Source organism: Haemaphysalis longicornis, unplaced genomic scaffold (genome assembly GCF_048455015.1).
Source record: "Haemaphysalis longicornis isolate Haplotype H1 unplaced genomic scaffold, Haemaphysalis longicornis Haplotype H1 scaffold_4, whole genome shotgun sequence".
Classification (NCBI taxonomy): Eukaryota; Metazoa; Arthropoda; class Arachnida; order Ixodida; family Ixodidae; genus Haemaphysalis; species Haemaphysalis longicornis.
Window position 1 is genome coordinate 4,072,712 of NW_027526361.1, and position 15,047 is coordinate 4,087,758.

Here is a 15,047-nt window from a genome sequence, read left to right on the forward strand (position 1 = left end):
GCATTTGTGTAAAAAATTATGGCGCTATATTTACGACATTGGAGGCCTAAAACGTTGTTTTAAATGCCTATTTTCGGTCCCAAAAATGCCCTTATTTTAATGACGAAAGATCCTGCCTCTACTGATTACTAGTTTTAGGAGCGTTTGAGAATCGCATCATTCCAGGCAGCATCAGCCACACACCGGTTGCTCACGCGCGGGCATTTGGACAGGTGGCATTTGGTCAGGATACAATACACTGACGGAGACGAAGGACGGCGAGACAAAATGGCCACATACGAAAGCGCAACTACCAACGGCTTTGATTTCCGGTTCTGTCGGATAATATTCGAAGCGTAAACATAGAATGAGAAAACACTCGAAACCACCACACGAAATCTAATCTGTGTTCAATTCGTGATACTAGCTGTAATCGTCACCTCTTTTTCTCGCGCTCTCGCTCAGAGCTCGTCACACGCGCCCGCCTACTCACTCACACTCACACTAGGGACGTCTTTCTGCATAAGTTGAATTTCCTCGCTCCCATAAGGTTTCGTGTGGTGTTTTTGAATGTTCTCGTTCTGTGTCTATTTTTCCAATGTTATCCGATAGGACCGGAAATTAAAGCCAGTTGATAGCTAGTTGCGCTTTCGGATGTGGGCTTCATCCTGTCTCGGCGGCCTTCGTCTTCGTCAATGTCAACTTAGCGCAGCGTTTTATAAGTAGCCCAGAAGCAAGCTCTAATTGGACAGGAGCCCGCTGAGACGTGTGCCAAGCGTAAGAATACTGCTCCCTCTGTTCGACCTTCATTTAGGAGTGTCGCGCTGAGTTGAAGCCACCAAGCTTGGGCCTGTCTTTCTGAAAAATAAACAAAAGGCCGCGTATCTGCTCCTTTCGTTGCAAATGTCGTCAAAAGACGATAGTCTTTGTAGACATTTGCCAAGGAAATGCCCCCCTTTGCTTTCCCTCTCACCTCTCATGCTGTTCCTGTTCCGTGGCGCTCATCCCAACGTAAACACACTATAGGTTTGCTCAAGGCGATTTGAATTTACCGCATTCCACTGATACAGGCTGGGTTTCTCGATGCCAGCGCTGCAGTACGGCGGAGACGCGCGTGAATCGAGGCGGCCGACTTCAAGGTTTATTGATAAACTCTATGCTTCTAGCCACCATAATAGAACCGCGTTGCCGTGCTATTGAGGGATGCCTCTATGCCGAGATGCCTCGAGCAACAGACCGCCGTTGCCGCGCCTGGCTTACAAAGAAACTCTATAGCGCCTGCCTCGCCGGCGCAGAGGGCTCGTGTTTTCACGTCTGCAGCGTGCTGGTGTAAACTTTTTACATTTTTAAGATTTTTTACCATCGGCCACAAGGACTCCTTCATCATTCTTCGAGTTTTATTTACTTGTGACAACTAAGTTCACAGTGAAGTTCTAAACGTTACAGAATTCTCGTCTGCTGTCGACACATGGTCATACAGGGAGGCTGTATGGTTATAAAAACAGCCTCAGCTCTTGTTTTACACATGCAAAGTCGCATGAAAAGTTATATAACAATTGTCGCTAGGATGACTGTTACAGTATGCCGAATTTCAGTTACAATTGTGATAATTACTTAGCCGAAGCTGTAAACGTACGAGTGGTGCAGAAAGCGGCTATAACCGCTGCTTTTTGAAAATATCTAGCGAGAAAGTATGAGACAATCAGCCGCTGAAACGACCATACGGCGAGTTTTATTTTCTTTACTTAATTGGTTAGTCACAGAAAATTGTAAATGGTACATAATTCCTGTTTGCTGGCAATGCATGACCTCGAGAGGGTAAACCAACAGCACGTATTTGCTTGTCTGGTATAGATGAAGCTCCTGTGTTTACAAGTTTTGTGATGTAATCGCAAAGCCATAGTCACTACCATTAACCAACAATGAATAAAATAGATACGCGTAGACTTCGGGAGTGTTTTTCACGTGAGGGAGGTACTCAAGTCAATCAATCAATCAATGATGGAGATTTTGTGGTTCAGACACTAGAGCGCGTTTTATTTTTCGGCGTCTGAAATGGAGTTTTCATTTTTTAAGGCATGCCGTGGCTTTTCAAACTCAGTCTTGAACCAAACACCAATTATTTTAAGTAGCAGCTCTTTATCTACTTCAAACATCCTATTGTAATAATTAAATTTATTATATGTTTGGTTAGGGAAGCTACCCTCTGCGTGGAACTGGAACTGCACTGTGTGCCATCACGCGTGATACAGTCGACATTGACATAAGAGATATTAATTAAATTACTGAAAGGAAACAATTTGCTCGTCGTTCCTAAGCTACAATACTCGAACTGATAGGAATGCGTCAGTAACAAGTTCCAAGAAGAACTCAAACAAGGCGAATTGGGAATTACGTAACGATCAGCCTCTGCAGGCGGGTCGGATGTCCTGGCTAAATGACTCGAATGGCGCCCGGACTCAACAACAGAGCTTAGCACTTCGTACCACTTCAGCCAGTTCTTTGTTTTGTCTTGTTGTGGAGTCATGATTTTTCTAATCGCGCGAGGACTAGGAGTGGGAAAACTAGAGAGATAGAGAGCGCGCGAAAGGAGTGGGAAAACTAAGCCCCTTCATTTCAAAAGGGCGCCCCCGCGACCCCCCCTTACTTTCGGAGCCCCTCTAGATATGTACACATTCTCTAACCATGTTTGGGATGTGCATTTCATACAGCTTCGCTGGTCACGCATCCACCTTCACAGAGCTCGTAATTTCTCGTGTCGTTATACAGTCGGTATAGCGCTTGCCTATAACACAGCTTTCGAACTTTCAGCATTATCCTGCCTCGCCCGAGCGGGATTTGAAGAGAACTACTGCGGTGTTCTGACGTCTAAGACCACCCTCTTTGTCTCAAATCTGTTTGTAAAGAGAATGTCTTGGCAGTTCTCAGATGTTCCTACTATAGTTTCAGTTGAAATATCGCCGTTAGACAAGACGTTTTACCGACTACACGTTTCCTACTCTGTGGCTTATGTCCTGATCCCTTATTAACATTATATTATAACGGTCTCATTCGCATATTTGATATCCTGGTCTGCTGATGTTTGAAATAGGCAGCAATAAGCTTCCGGACACTGAATGTTATGACTTGATCTGTGTTTGTTAATTAGATACTAATTGGCTTTACTTGCTATAGCCTAGTTTGCTGCAGCTTGTACAGTTCACCACAATGTTGATGCACATTTTCTACCTACCTTTCCTCCTGGGGATGTTTTTAACCAATTCACTCTTGGGATTCTGTGTCAAATATACATAAAAGCTTGTACGAAAGAGAACTTACTTTTCAACATATAATTCCTTCAAACGAACCGTTCCTAGTATGGTTCGTGCTGCGAGTTAAATTAAACTAAGACAACGCGAAAACACTTCGGCACCAAAGCGAAAGCGGCACGGATGTTGTTTTGGTGACAAGCTCACGGAAACTCACTTGATTCGCTATCTTCCAGCGCTTCACGATGCGAGCGTCGCACGCAGCTAACGTACAAGGAATCAGTTCAGGAGGTTAGTTTTCAGGGCCAATACACGTTTTGCAGCAAGCAGTCAGGAAAGTGTGCCAACTAGACTTTATTGTAAGACCCGCTACAACCGCGTTACCGTGAAGCAGCTGCGGCGAAAGGCGCCGCTACGCGCGAGGGCTCGCTCGCTCGGGCATCTCGGAGCCGCGGCAGCGCCGCCGCATCGGGATGAATTCTGGTTGCCTCTCCGGAGCGCCGATGCTGACACCTTCCCTTTGCCGTGCTCCACGTGCGTTCCAAGCAGAACGTGGAACATGGCTAGTGGAACTTTTCGTTGCTGTTGCCGCGTGATTTCTCATATGCCGCCAGGAGGTGGCGCGGGCAACAGCAGGCGGCGGCTTTCTGCCGTAGATGTAGGATATCATTTGCTAACGAAAAACCAAGCATCCATGAATGTTTAAATCAAGGAACACTGTAAATGACCCTTGTGTACTAATTTCCTGTCTTATATGTGCGTAATATCTTGTTCTTGTTCAACAAAGTTGACAAGTATGAACATATACGCCTCGAGCGCGGCCTGTAGGGGCGCCACTGAAATCCCCCTAGCGGCCCGTTTCGAAAGCAGGCCCGGGAGTCCCCGGCCCGCTCCCCCCTGTCGCAGTTGCTTTTGGGGCTCGCTCAAGACAGCGATTTATCGTTTGTCCACGTTCGAGATACCGAATAACGCGGAGCAGGCACTGTGTTTGCAAGCGTGGTGTGCACGCTTGCAAACACCCCTGAGTGCAAGCGTGAGAGTATAAACGTTTATGACGCGATGTTAATGAGATATATATGAGCGCCGGGCGTGTGTCACAGGCCGGCGTCCCGAAGCCAGCATTTGCATGCAGCTGATTGCAATTCCGCGGCCCTGAAATTTAGTGGCAGTGTCTCCGTAAGCAGTGTTTCCTCTGATGGTCATGTAGCGGCCATACACACTATGATGTAAATCTACTTTGTGGACTTATAAAATCCAGCGGAGCACTCATACCTGACAGCACGCAAGTTACGCCTGCCAATATCACATATCAGATATCGATAAGTACCATAAACGAGCCAATGCGACATAAATTTCACAAACATTGTACCAAAGAAGTACGATGGATAATGCAAAATTACACTCCGGAGTCAGCACACGAGGACAAATTTAATGCTGTGTCGTCTTGTCCCGAGGTGAGCGCTCGCAAAGATTCATCTGTTACATTTATTCTCCACAGAGGGACAAATTTAATGCTGTGTCGTCTTGTCCCGAGGTGAGCGCTCGCAAAGATTCATCTGTTACATTTATTCTCCACAGAAGCGCGAAGATGGGCTTATAGAGTAATCCGCGTCCGTGACCAAACTCTTCTATAAAACATCGTCATATGACACAGGGAGACTGCAGAATCTAGCATAAACCGAAATCAGAGACTCTTATCAGATACGACACTCTTCCAACGAGCCTGTGTGTACGAGATTTCGGCGCACGTTAAGGATATCCAGGTGGTCAAAATTAATCCGGAGCCCACTACGGCGTGCCTCATCGCCTCCGTTTCGTCGGCGCGTTAAACCCTGCAATCAATCAATCAACTCTTCCAACGACATCTCGTATCGCTTGTGAACTGCCTACCCTGTAGGCTTCCCAAGACGGCGCCCTGGACTAAGGGTGCTCAGGAAAATAAAGTGTACTTTCTTCCTTCCTTCAAAAAATGCGTCCGCCGAGTGATCAGCCGTTCGTTGAAGGCGAAAAACAAACGAAAAGTGAACACGCAGCTTCTGTGTGTGATTGCTAAAACGTTCATTCGTTGATTTCGCTCCGCATTTGTAAACAACGATAGTTGAGCGTCCTCCTCCTCACCCCCCCCCCCCCCCCCATGTCTAGCGAAATAGTGCATTTCGAATCTAGTTGGTCTGGTGAATACTACCTTGCTCAAACAAACTTCTTTAGCATTTCAGAGGCTACACTCGTTTTTTTTTTTCATTCCCGTACGACTATTCTATTTATTCCTGACTTGCAGACCATTCATTTTCCCGTGGTTTCATTAACATATACCTTGGTTCTTACTATAAGGCATGAGTGGGCATATATCTGACAATGCACAGCCTTTGAATGTACTTAACATTTTCGCGTGGCTTATACTCCCATAAAAGGCACAAGTTTTTGTCAGCTATTGGGTTATCACATCCCCGAAACATATTTTTCTACGACGTACATATTCGAAGCAAAGCCGCATTTGTTGTCTGCGCTGCAAAACGAACCAACCTCTTACAGTGCCAATATCAGGTCTAAACGAGGCGACAATAAATAAAATTCACTTGTTCTGACGTGTACGAAGGTTACAGCGGTGATATGCTGCTGCCGTCGCCGACGCCCGCAAGAGCGGCCAAGAAGCGCGCAGAACCGCCTCCCCGGGCAGCTCTTGTTGGCGTTAGAGCGCTCTACCAAGACGCAGCTGTTTTTTTTAAGTGCCCTAAACGTGCAGTTAGCTTACAGACGTCACCATAACAAGTTGTTTAGTGCGCGGAAAGACAAAGAGACGCGAAAGAGAACCAAAACACTGCATGACCACCTATCAGCAACGCAGCGCTAATCCCGCAAACGCCGCGAAGAAGCGGCGGCAGGCGGCGCAGCGATCGCGAATCTCGAGGCGTATAAACCGGGTTCACACGTTTACATTTGGCTGTGAGTATATAAGACTATTGCGCACTATTCATTTTACTTTGGCCAGGTGGCTGAATCGAGTCACAGACAGACAGACACACATACAGACCAAAATTTCTGGGTTTAAGTAGCCCATGAAAGACTATCGTCTTCAATAAACCATCAGCGCAATAAAAAGAGCACATCATAAGCCGCGTTACTCCAAAACGTCGCTTTATGAATTCATACGGAGTACATGAAAATGCATATCAGGATGTTACAACTTGTTGTTTGACGTGGCTACGGACTAATTTAGGCCCCTTTGGACTGTTTAATCTGCACCGCGATTACGCTTTCGCGAGGCTTTTCGCGCTTATCTTCATAACGGGAATCGAACTCGCAACTCGTGACCAGCTCTTGCGCCACCGCAACTGAATTCGTTTTGTTTCTTTTAGAGCGAAAGCCTTAAATGGCCTATTGAGCAAAAAAAGGCCGGCGTTCGGCATCTGGAAAAGAAACGGCTCCTTCGAAAGCGACGGGGCGTTCCACGGCACGAGCTTAAACTCTGCTGTAGCGAGGGCGGCCTCCGCGTCCCAGCCAGTACACCGCAGATCGAGAGAGCGGAAAGAAGGCAGCATGCAGACCGAGATGACAGACAGGCAGCGCCATCCACCATAATCGTTAACTCTCCCGTTACGGGGCTGCAGGAACGAGCAGAGGCGCAACGTGCAGGAGACCGATCGAAACCATCGGAAAGCGCAAAGCGGAAGCGGATCATCTCAGGCGTCAAGAGGACGATGCCCTTCGGGAACTCGGGGCAGGAGCAAAGCGTCTAGGGCGTTCAACCTGACATTCATGCTTTCGCATTCACAACCCATAAAAAGCACTGGGGTGTCCTCGGACGTTTTCTGAATTGTTTTCTTTGTGCGCACGATCCACTGATATTCTACGGCCCCGTAGCATGCAAAGTATTATGTTATAGTTTTCGGCGTGCAACTTCAACACTTAGTTTTTGTATTGATGGCTTATTCCGTACACGCACACATTCCAACGAGTGTACCCATGTCCTTTGCGTGCCCTTAACTGAAGCTAAATTTTGGCAGGACTCGACACTGACATATATAACTGCATACCAGAGACTTCAGAACCAACCCAATACCACAACAGATGTGAGCTGTGCAGTGGCGTAGACTTTGTTTCCACGAGGCGCTGAAAAGACGCACTCCGTTACCTTCGCCCTCTCTTCATAACTTATAACTGCTCATTACCTTCTGATCATAATTTTCCATCCAAACCCGGGGTTGAGGCCTATTCTTGCTTGCTTTATCAGAACTAAGCGAGTCGAGGGAGAATAAGCTGCATGTTGAACTACGTTTGTGAACTAAATCTACGAACAATTTAAAGTAACCGTCTTTTCTTTTTGTTCGCCTAATGGCCCCAAGAAGTTGAGAAACGTGCGGCCCACTGCAGTGCGGCTCACATATTTAACCCCTTCCCCACGACCTCGTCTTCTCTGCCACCTTTCAAGTGAAAGCTGTGCTGGTTGCTGGCGACTACAACGCGCGAACTGGGCGGCGGGGTAATGCGAGGCGCAACGCATGCCGCAAAGGCTGCTCTCCTGTTCCGTCAGCGCCTTTGTTTGACGAAGAACGCTGCGAGCGTAACCTCGGCACCCCATGCGCAGCGCAACAACGTCATGGGCCGCCCCGTGGCCTTGACCCTCGTGTGCTTGTTCCTGGCGTGCGCGGTCGGGACGGCGGCGCCCCCTCGTGCCAATGGCGGCTCCTCCAAGTCTACGACCAGAAAGCCCACGACGGAAGCGAGCGTGGGGCTCTTCGACGCCATCAGGTCGGCCAGTAAGTGCATTCTCGCTTCATCGTGCGCCATGGCCCCTTGTAACGCGTCCCGTCCCAGGTTCACACCTTTCATTCGCCGCGAGCGTAATCGTGCTTCACTCGAACTTGGCCTCGCGTCCATGATGCCCGTTCCTGGATGAGGCTGGGAATGATGGCAATGAACTTGGCTACTGTGTAACACGCTGCGTGTATACGAGGCGTCCCCTGCACCAATGGGAATTATATACACGCAAGAACAGGTGCAACATTCCGTCTCATCGCAGTTCTTGCAGAAGTTATTACTCTGGAGTTATTCACTGAATCAAAAAGTATTTTCGCGCACCTAATATTGAACGTATAAGCTTGCTCTGTGCGCAGTTTCAGGTTTGTAACATGTTGCCCTACCAGATTCTAGAGCCATGTAAAGCTATCAGCTTAAAATCTACGGGCAGCAACTTTTCACAACTAATTACGCGAAAAACTATTTCGAGCTCTGCACAGCATTTTTACTGTGGCACATACAGGTCGCTTTGCTCTACGAGAAAAATTACATTTCTGCAACTGCTTTACGGAATTTCTGAACGGTCAGCCTTTTGAGCAAGGAAGTTGGAGCTGACTTCTTCCTGACATGGGGGCATTTGAGCGCCCTGGAAAGTACTTCTGGCACAGAAAGGAACAATTCACAAATCCTATTCAGCTTGATCAGTGCAGGTTTTTTTCCTTCTTTTTACGACGCGACGTCATGAAAAAATTTCGGTCTTCAGTTTCTGGTGATGCTCTGTATAGTTTGCAACCTATATAATGTATACAAGTATCTTAAAAAAAAAAAAAGCTGTACTGAAATTGGCCGCTATGGCGACTCTATCATTACGCTGAGTTTCATTTACTTTCCATCATTCGTTCACAGTAAGGTTGTGAACTTGACAGAAATCCGCGTTTGCTAGCGTCAATACATCTATACGGAGGGAGCGTGGTTACAAAAAACGGCCCTGACTCCGTGTTTTATCAAAATTATTCCGAAAAAAGTTACCCAACAATCGGAAGTGAAGGAGACTAACATTGCGCCGCGTTGCATCTACTTTCATAATTATGTAGTTCACAGTGAAGTAGTGGCATTCCCGTCTACTGTATATAGGTTTGTCCGCTAGAATAACACTCTAGAACTTGCAAGTTTTATTCAGGTAACTAGGTACGAGGACGTGGCCACCTCAGCAGCACGCCCCATTTGAGTGGACGTGCCCCTCTGCCCGGCTCCTGCTGCAGCAGAGCTCTCGGTGCGCAGCTGCAGCGCCGCAGCGAAGACCTCGTGACACGGGGTCCTCATCACGGCACACTCCTCCGGTTTCTTCGGTTATCCGGAGCCTAGATGTAGTTTTTGTGTTATGCTGACTGGAAAAATTCCGCAAAAAAAAAAAAGGAACGAAGTCCGCTCTATCGCAAAGGACAAACGTGCGTGTTTTGTCGTCGATTGAGGTAACTCTTCTTCACGGGGGTGGCGAATCTTTCTCACCGGGAGCGTCGCTCGCCCCGGCGCCCTTTGTCGCTGCAGGCGGGCAGGTGCAGCACGCGTCGGACCAGCTTCCCGTCAGCTACAACACGGCGGCCTCGCGGTTCCAGAACTGGGCCAAGAGCAACGAGGCCAGCATCTCCAAGACGGCCGTGGACGTGTTCAGCTTCGCGCGCGCTGTCCTCAAGCCCCTCGAGGCGGAGGTCGACAGGAAGGCCGAGGCCGACAAGAAGCCCGCCGCGGGAGGATGAGCGCGCTCGACCACGGCACACTGCTGCGCCCAGACAAAGGAGCCGCAGAAAAAGTTCGACCCACAGCGGACTGCAAAGCGCGTACGGCATCTTGATGCAGCTTGTAATATCCCCGCCTGTACACTGTAGCAATTTCAATGCTCGCTTGGGTTCAATGACCACCTGTCGATTACTAAAGCGAATTAGCCAGCTCTGGCGTCTGAAAGTTTTCAGGATGCCTGGTTGGCATTACAAATCTGTACCGCAGAGCTGCACGAAGCATTTTGCTGCTAAGTAGAAGTTCAGGCAGCTGAAAAATACTTCGGGACAGGGGCGCCAGGCTGCATTTGCCTGTCGGCTGTCGCTGCAGTTTCCCTCGAATGCTTTCCGACGACGCAATTCACCAGTCGTCATTTTCCTAGCGGAGACATGGGACTTCGACCTCGCCAGAAATCAAATTCAAAATGAAGAAAAGCGACGTGCAATAAACTTTTTGTGGAGGGTCGTAGAAAATGAAAATAAAAAAGGAAACGCCTCGGAGGTAGTCGTGCTCTAAAATAATGGCTGACGCTGCGTTTAGGGACAAACATTTTGCGGGTAATTTATTATTTCGGTTGCACGTTCACACGAATAACAACAAAAAGAAAAAAAAGGTACAGACGGTGCGTCCTGGTACAGATGGTACACCATGGTACAGATCGCTTATTTGCCTCTCCGCGTTTTATTAACTGAGTAGCGCCGTGCAGCTTGCCTTAGAGTAGCAGGGTTATAATGCGGACAGTTATGTAATTGCATCTTTATCGTGTCATTTTTCTTATTTTCATGGCAATAAAGATGTTTGAAGATATGCAAGCGGGCTTCTATTCAAGAGAAAGAGAGAATGTGTTTAATAATAGAGGCGAGGTTGGCCCAGCCATTTCACTGCTATGCCATATGAGAAACGAAAAAAAAAACATGAATGTGTGTGTATTAGAAAAATGTGAGGTGATGCGCACGAATTTTCAAACACATTCACAGAGTTTAGCAATGAAGTTGGTCACAAAACTTCGTTCAAGCCAGTGCTCCACAAGAACACCAACAGAGATTTGGTGGCCTCTATACGACCTGGTGTGGGTCCGACCAGGGGCCCAAAACTGCCCTCAGTGCAAGGCATATGAGGGGTGCGGCCTACACAGATATGTCATGAAAGTCTGCCTCGACACTGTGAATTCTGAGCATACGCAGCAGATGACATGTTCAATAAAGCGCTGCTGAATTTTGAAGAGGAAATGCCCCGTGTATGCCTGTAGTTCACACGCATTCGATGCAATACAGCTTCATCACGCTTGCTGAGCCCATGCATGCAGGAGGCACATTGAAGCTGCATTTGGAGTCAATTATAGGTGCGGAGGCGCATCTTGTACCAGTCCTTACGCACCGCTGTGTTCTCCAGACAATCGAGGATGCGAGGGTTGCCGCATCCTTTATTGTAAAAGGAATTGGCAACGGTGGGACAGAGAGGCTGTGGGCCGATGAGGCTGCACTATCCCTGCAACATTACGGGCGACTCCACAGTGAGCCATTGGAGTTCTACGCTGTGCCGCTTTTGCGTTGCTTAGACGTGCAGAGAATGTATATCCCATGCCATCTGATCTTTCAGTAGTGATGTTAAGTGCACAAGTGCTGACGGGGAATCTGTGAAAAGGCCCATTTATTGGCTGGCATGCTTAAAGATGTAGTGGAAAGCAGCCCTCAGCCCAGCGAGCTGGTAGCCATCGTTGATGTGTTGTGGCTGAGTGGGACACAAAGGGGAGTTGGCGGTGAAGGGATCCAGATTCCGCCACTGAGTGAACAGTTATTAACGAACTCCAATGAACAAAAATTCAGATCTAGGGCCGGTATGTGTACCCTTCGCTTGAAGGCAGGCACAGTCGTTGTGACTTTCGTTGGAAGGAACATCCAGGTGCCGGGCTGAGGAAAACGGGCTGGAGCCAACGCCGAACGCAGGATTTCGTTTCGGCCGAGAAAAAGAAGTAAAAAAAAAGTAAAAAGAAACACAACAACAACAACAACAACAACAAAAAAAAACATAGAAATCAATGAAAGAACTTGGGCATTCTTTGACGGTGCACTATAGGCGACAGTGTAATAAATTATCTTCATTCTTAACGGCATCGCTAAATGGCTGACCGTGTTGAGAGCAGTCGTCGAATTTGCGCAGGTTTGCTGGTTTGTCACTTCCGAACGAGCAATAATTTTCAGCTGTCCTGACTGGACAATAAGCCGAGGCAGTGCCCTTGTTGTCCCCTTACGAGCCCGGATCCGAGCCTGGTGATGTGGAAGCAAAGAACCTCCTGCGCCCTCCATGGGCACGCAGACGGCCGCCGGTGGATGGCCACACTGCCTCGTTGCACTGCGCAGTTGCTTGCCACATAGCTCCGGTGCCTGCGAAGCTACTCCGCATATATTTATTTGGAATGGGTTTTGCCGTGTATATACGCACAATATAGTATGTATATATTAGTGGCCGTTACGTTATTCCGCAACACCCACCTACGAAGTGCCTCGTTTATTCTGGTGCATGCAGTCACAGCCTCGTAAACACCATTTTTTGCGATGTTGCTGGGGGTCATGGCCAAAAGAAATCGTTACAATATTTTATTTCTTCTTCGCGCTACCACGACATCCTGCACCATTACCGCAACCTTCGCCTTACCAGAGTCCTTCAAAAGCATTGAAGGACTCCGGCCTTACCTTGCCTCAAGCTCACCCTCAACCAACCAAGGAGGGAGCAATCGTCTGGCGTCGGTTACAGACAGACACCTATCAAAACGCACCCATCGTCCACGCTATTTTTACTACCCAATACCCCCTCACCTGTCACTTCTGCCCCTCTCTTAATACTACCTACCACATGGTGTGGGCCTGTCAACGCAACCCATCACTCCCCCCCCCCCCCTTCAATCACAACCCTTCCCCAGAGCAGTGGGAGGGCCTACTGACCAGCTCCCGTCACGATCACCAGATCTTTCTGGTCACCCGTGCCAGGCTTGCAGCCAAAGCTCAAGAGAACCTGGACTGAGGCAAACCCACCCCACCGAGTGACGGCTCAACGACCACCGTTTGCTCGATTAAACGTTTACTCTCTCTCTCTCTCTCTCTCTCACCAATTTCTTGAGCTCTCGATGATTCTACGAACCGTATACGCAAAACCAACACCTCGCGCGGTCTCTTCTTACCAGACATTGGCGAGAGTTTGCGACTTGGAAAAATGCATAGAACAAAAATTTGCTTGCGCATGCTTTGGACAATGCAGAAATGTATGCATGCAACATCTGGGCAGCAGAAACTCCACCTAAAATGCATGAGCGTAGTTTGCATGAAAGAAATCAGAAGGAAACCCCTGGTGGATGTATCAAGTGATGCAAGACAAAGGGAATGCTTTCAAGAATAACGGTATATTATACCCGAGGGTGGCGCAAACCCCGAAACGCTTCAAATGAAAGTGTCAGCCGAATTATAAACTATGCGCACTAGCTGACGTGTCATTGCGGGGCTGTGAAGTTGGGGCCGAATTTCAGAAAAAAATGTTTGGCACGTAATAATATTTATTTGCGCTTTACGTAATAAAGTCATACGTAATCAAAGTTGCGTAATCAGCATCATCACGCAGGACCACGATGTCTGAATTCCATGTTAAAATATCCGTGGACAATAAATGCACAAGTCCACAAGCGGCGGCCTTTGAGAGGAAAGGAACCAACACTGTTGGAGCGCAAACTATTGACTGTACAGGTGCAACAAAAAGTAAACGGAGCACGGCGTCGTGAAATTAGAATAATTTTCATTTTATGCGGCTACCTGCATAAACTGAGTATGTGCGGCCGGATTTTATTTTAGAACGAGTTTCTTGAAAAGTCACTTTGAGGTTGCTGTCATGGCGGAGAGATCCCTTCAAAATCTCCAACGCGTGCTCCGTTTACTTTTTAAAAAGTTTCACCCGTACTTCATAACCGTGCACGACGTGAAAAAACAACGTTAAAAAAATGAACGAAAAAATTTGCCCGGCTTGTCAGCGTTCAGTTTGTCCTGTCTGCTCCTAATGAGCTAGCAATTAAGACCACTTAGCAAAAATAAACAAAATAAACGAGAAACCCTCCATAAGCAAAGCAGTTTGACAAATTACTAGCTACGTCTAATGCACTCAAGGGGACACTTACATACAGGGTTCCTTTATCACAAGGGAAGGTGCAAGGCAGACAGGACTGTGTGCGAATGAAAGGTTACGGGGGCATGCGAATACTGCTCGCCAAAGTTCAGAACTTCAGATCGTGCCATGGACTTGCACTGCCCAAGAAAGCTTAAATATGTGGTGCAAATCAGACATCCCGAACACCAGGAGCCAGAATGATGGAATTATGGGACTGCAGCTAAAGCGGCCCAGTTTTGCTTCCTGTGGGCAGCATTCAAGTTTCTGCAGACCAGCTAAATCGGAGACCCTTGCGAAACACAGCGAACACTGACAAAACGTGCTGGGTTACGGATGGACACCCACATGGACACGAGCAGGGACGACGTAGATGTACACGCGGCGTCACAGGTTCCCGGGACGCGATTTTGAAAATCAAAGTCAATTTTTCTGCTGTCGGTTTGTCTTCCCAAGAGAAGCGACACACTTCGGAGCATCATCCCCATACGCATAGCAGGAGCTTAGGATCCGGGCAGTAGAGAAATTGCCTTCCATTTTCGAAATCACGTCCCGGGAACTTTTGACTACAGGTGCACGTGGTTGGAAATGTCGGTGCGACATCTGCAATACTGATGGCCTTCGTTCGGAACCGGAAAAGGACAGCTCTCCTATACAGACGACGGCTCCCCTTCTTGAGCTACCAAGACGTGTTGGTCTGTCCGTCACTCGATTCAGTCACCCGTCCTGAGTGAAAGAAGGCTGTAACTACGGGCAGGAGAGTCGCAAACTACGGTTCACACGCGTGCACATATCGCAGAAAAGTATCAGGCGGATTTGGGGTGAAGTACATAACTGTGCGTGCCAGCGTTCTCACCCTATAAATATCCCTTGGGTTGCTTCTTACAATAGCAAAAAAAAAAAAAAAAAAACTACGCGTTAAAAAAACGGTGTCGAATAAAGGTCAGAGTAAAGCAAATACGCACAAATAGTATTTCGGCTCGTGTTTCTTGAAACGGGAAAAAAAAAGAAAAGGAAAAGGACGCACGCTGTCCCATTAGATGACGTGCGAGCAGTGCGAACGCGGTAAAATTGAATTGATTTGAGCAATACTCCACTGCGTTTATAGCGAGAGGAGTGGGCGAAGGAAAGGGAGGCAGGGAGAGAAATAGAGACACAGTT

The 15,047-nt window shown here is 47.9% G+C and overlaps 1 protein-coding gene across 2 annotated transcripts in view; it reads left to right on the forward strand.

Moving 5' to 3' along the window:
* LOC144180258 (uncharacterized) overlaps positions 1 to 10,852 on the forward strand; it is a 54,843-nt gene extending 43,991 nt beyond the window's left edge. For both annotated transcript variants that reach the window (XM_077708633.1, XM_077708632.1), the window contains exons 2-3: positions 7,813 to 7,984; positions 9,513 to 10,852. In XM_077708633.1, coding sequence (XP_077564759.1) covers positions 7,825 to 7,984; positions 9,513 to 9,721 — 369 coding nt within the window. In that variant the 5' untranslated portion in view covers positions 7,813 to 7,824 and the 3' untranslated portion in view covers positions 9,722 to 10,852. The remainder of the gene's footprint in view (positions 1 to 7,812; positions 7,985 to 9,512) is intronic.
* The last annotated feature ends 4,195 nt before the right edge of the window (positions 10,853 to 15,047 follow it).